The following is a 222-nucleotide window of genomic DNA, read 5'->3' on the forward strand; positions in this document are numbered from 1 at the left end:
CGCGGTTCCTCCTTCCTCGCCGCCGCCCGCCGCCCACGCCAACTCACCCGAGGGACAGACGGAGAGCCGCGACGCAGGGTGTGAGTAGGCGTGGGTGTACGTCAGTAGCTGCGGCAGGGCGTAGAGGGCGGCGAGAGACCACACGCCCAGAATCAGCCTCACACTCCGCCCACGGGTGATGGTCATCGAGTAATGCAGGGGCGAGGTGACCGCGCAGTGCCT

At 68.5% G+C, this 222-nt stretch overlaps 1 protein-coding gene across 1 annotated transcript in view; it reads right to left on the minus strand.

The window, feature by feature from the left end:
- Positions 1 to 222, minus strand: part of LOC119593475 (beta-1 adrenergic receptor-like) — a 23,461-nt gene that overhangs the window by 20,806 nt on the left and 2,433 nt on the right. The window contains exon 2 of the mRNA XM_037942410.1: positions 48 to 220. Within this exon, the coding sequence (XP_037798338.1) occupies positions 48 to 220 (173 nt within the window). The remainder of the gene's footprint in view (positions 1 to 47; positions 221 to 222) is intronic.

Source organism: Penaeus monodon, chromosome 32 (assembly GCF_015228065.2).
Source record: "Penaeus monodon isolate SGIC_2016 chromosome 32, NSTDA_Pmon_1, whole genome shotgun sequence".
Lineage (NCBI taxonomy): Eukaryota > Metazoa > Arthropoda > Malacostraca > Decapoda > Penaeidae > Penaeus > Penaeus monodon.